The 2318-nt window shown below is 19.3% G+C and overlaps 1 protein-coding gene across 1 annotated transcript, besides 1 other annotated feature; it reads left to right on the top strand.

Moving 5' to 3' along the window:
* Positions 1 to 102: a repeat region.
* A 608-nt stretch (positions 103 to 710) lies between these two features.
* On the top strand, positions 711 to 2069 carry EHI_070230 (uncharacterized protein; the record flags this gene model as incomplete). The annotated part of the gene is made up of 1 exon (XM_001914474.1): positions 711 to 2069. The coding sequence occupies one exon, from the start codon at positions 711 to 713 to the stop codon at positions 2067 to 2069; it is 1359 nt and encodes a 452-aa protein (XP_001914509.1).
* Between the last annotated feature and the right edge of the window lie 249 nt (positions 2070 to 2318).

The raw sequence follows: 2318 nt of genomic DNA, 5'->3' as shown, positions 1-2318 counted from the left end.
ATAAACAATATCATAATAAAAACAAATATCACAATAAAAACAAAGAAGATAGAAACAATATCAAAATAAAGAATAAAACAAATTATAAATAAAAGAAATAATGATAGAATAGTGAATGTAATTCAAATAAATGAAAATAAATGAAATTAAAATGAATTACAAATAAATTAAAATAAAAAAGAGAAATAACATTATAATGAAATATTTCATGTAATATCATTATTAATTTAATATAAAATGAATTAATATGAATATTATATGTATTAAATTTACAATTAAAGTCAAATATGATATTATATTCATTTATATTAATAAATTTCAATTATATATTGTTTTATATAACAAATAATTAAAATAAATTAAAAAATTGAGATTTCTTAATTTGAAATGATAGAAATAAAGAAAGATAGAAATAAATACATTACATTCACTGATTTATTCATTTCTTTATTATTCATATTATCAAATTATTGTTATATTTATTAATTGATTATTTATCATTTGTAATTTTCATTTCTATGATATTTTATTATTTTTCATTTTCATCAAATAAATAAATAAAAAATGATGTTTTATTGAGATATAAATTATTTGTTATTAATAATTTATATTAAAAAAATAAATTAGAAAAAGAAAAAGAATCTTAAAAATAAAATAGGTTCAAACTAAAAATAAAAAAGAACTAATAAATAATAAAATAATAAAGAAGAATGCAATTAGGATATAATGAAATAATGATTGTCTCGAAGTATTTTAAAGGTATTAAAGATTTTATTAATTTAGAAATTGGAGTTAAAAGATTTCAAGGAAATATGGAACGATTTCATTTTAATCCAATTCCATTGAATCGATATTCAAGAAAATTGTTTCCTAATATTGAGACATTTCATATTTATAATAAAAAAGATGAAGTGTTTAAAGATGGAAGAATATTTAAATATGTAATATGGTATAAAGTGAGTTATTCAAAATATTTAGAAGAGAAAGAAGAAATGAATGAATGTAAAAATATCGAATATACAAAAGAAGATAGAAAGAAATATGGAAATACAATACCAATAGAAGTTACTTTACTTGGAATTAATTGTTTTTATAGATGTAATGATATTCAATCAATTGAAATACCAACAAATGTTAGTAAAATAGGAAATAGTTGTTTTGAAGATTGTTCATCATTACAAACAATTAATATACCAACAAGTATTAGTAAAATAGGAAATGAATGTTTTTATGAATGTCCATCATTAACATCAATCAATATACCAACAAGTGTAATTGCAATAGGAGATGGATGTTTTCTTCAATGTGAATCATTAACATCAATTAATATCCCATCATCAATTACATCGTTTGGATATGGATGTTTTAAATATTGTTCATCATTAACAACAATTAATATCCCAATAAATGTTAGTAAAATAGGAAAAGGATGTTTTGAAGGATGTAAATCATTAACATCAATTAATATTCCAACAAGTATAACTGAAATAGGAAAAGGATGTTTTAATAAATGTTCATCATTAACAACAATTAATATAGAAGATGTAAAATATATTAGTGAAGAAAGAATATTTATGAATGAACCAGTGTTAATTAGTATTGAAATACCAAAAAATTTAAAAACAATAAATGGAAAGAGTATTGAAAAGAAAGATATTAATGAATTTATCATTCCATCAACAATCACTGAAATAGGATATGAATGTTTTAGAGAATGTTCATTATTAAAATCAATTAATATACCAACAAGTGTTAGTAAAATAGGAGATTGGTGTTTTTATGAATGTACATCATTAACAACAATTAATATACCAACAAGTGTAATTGAAATAGGAGATGGATGCTTTAAGTGGTGTTATTCATTAACAACAATTAATATACCAACAAGTGTTAGTAAAATAGGAAAACATTGTTTTTATGGATGTTCATCATTAAGAACAATTAATATACCATCATCAATTACATTATTTGGAAAGGGATGTTTTTATCATTGTGGATGTCAAGAAGGATTAAAGAAGAATGAAACAATACCAGAATATTGCTTTGAAGAATCTTTTTATGAAGATTAAAGAAGAAATAAGATAATTGAATTATTAAAGAATAAAAAGAAATTTCATTTTATAATTTAAATGATAAGAAATACATCATAAACAAATTAAATGATAATAAAATAAAGAATGAAATATCAAATGAATGAAATGTGATAAAATCATTCATCATTTATTTAATTATTAATATGTTATGATAATTCATTTTTATTTTATTTCATATTATTTATTTGTTTCAAATATATTGAATTGATATTTCATCTCTTATTA

This window comes from Entamoeba histolytica, genomic scaffold, assembly GCF_000208925.1.
Source record: "Entamoeba histolytica HM-1:IMSS scf_1104750517353 genomic scaffold, whole genome shotgun sequence".
In the NCBI taxonomy this organism is placed as follows: domain Eukaryota; phylum Evosea; order Mastigamoebida; family Endamoebidae; genus Entamoeba; species Entamoeba histolytica.
The sequence above is the reverse complement of the archived record's forward strand: the minus strand, read 5'-3'. Positions and strand labels throughout refer to the sequence as shown.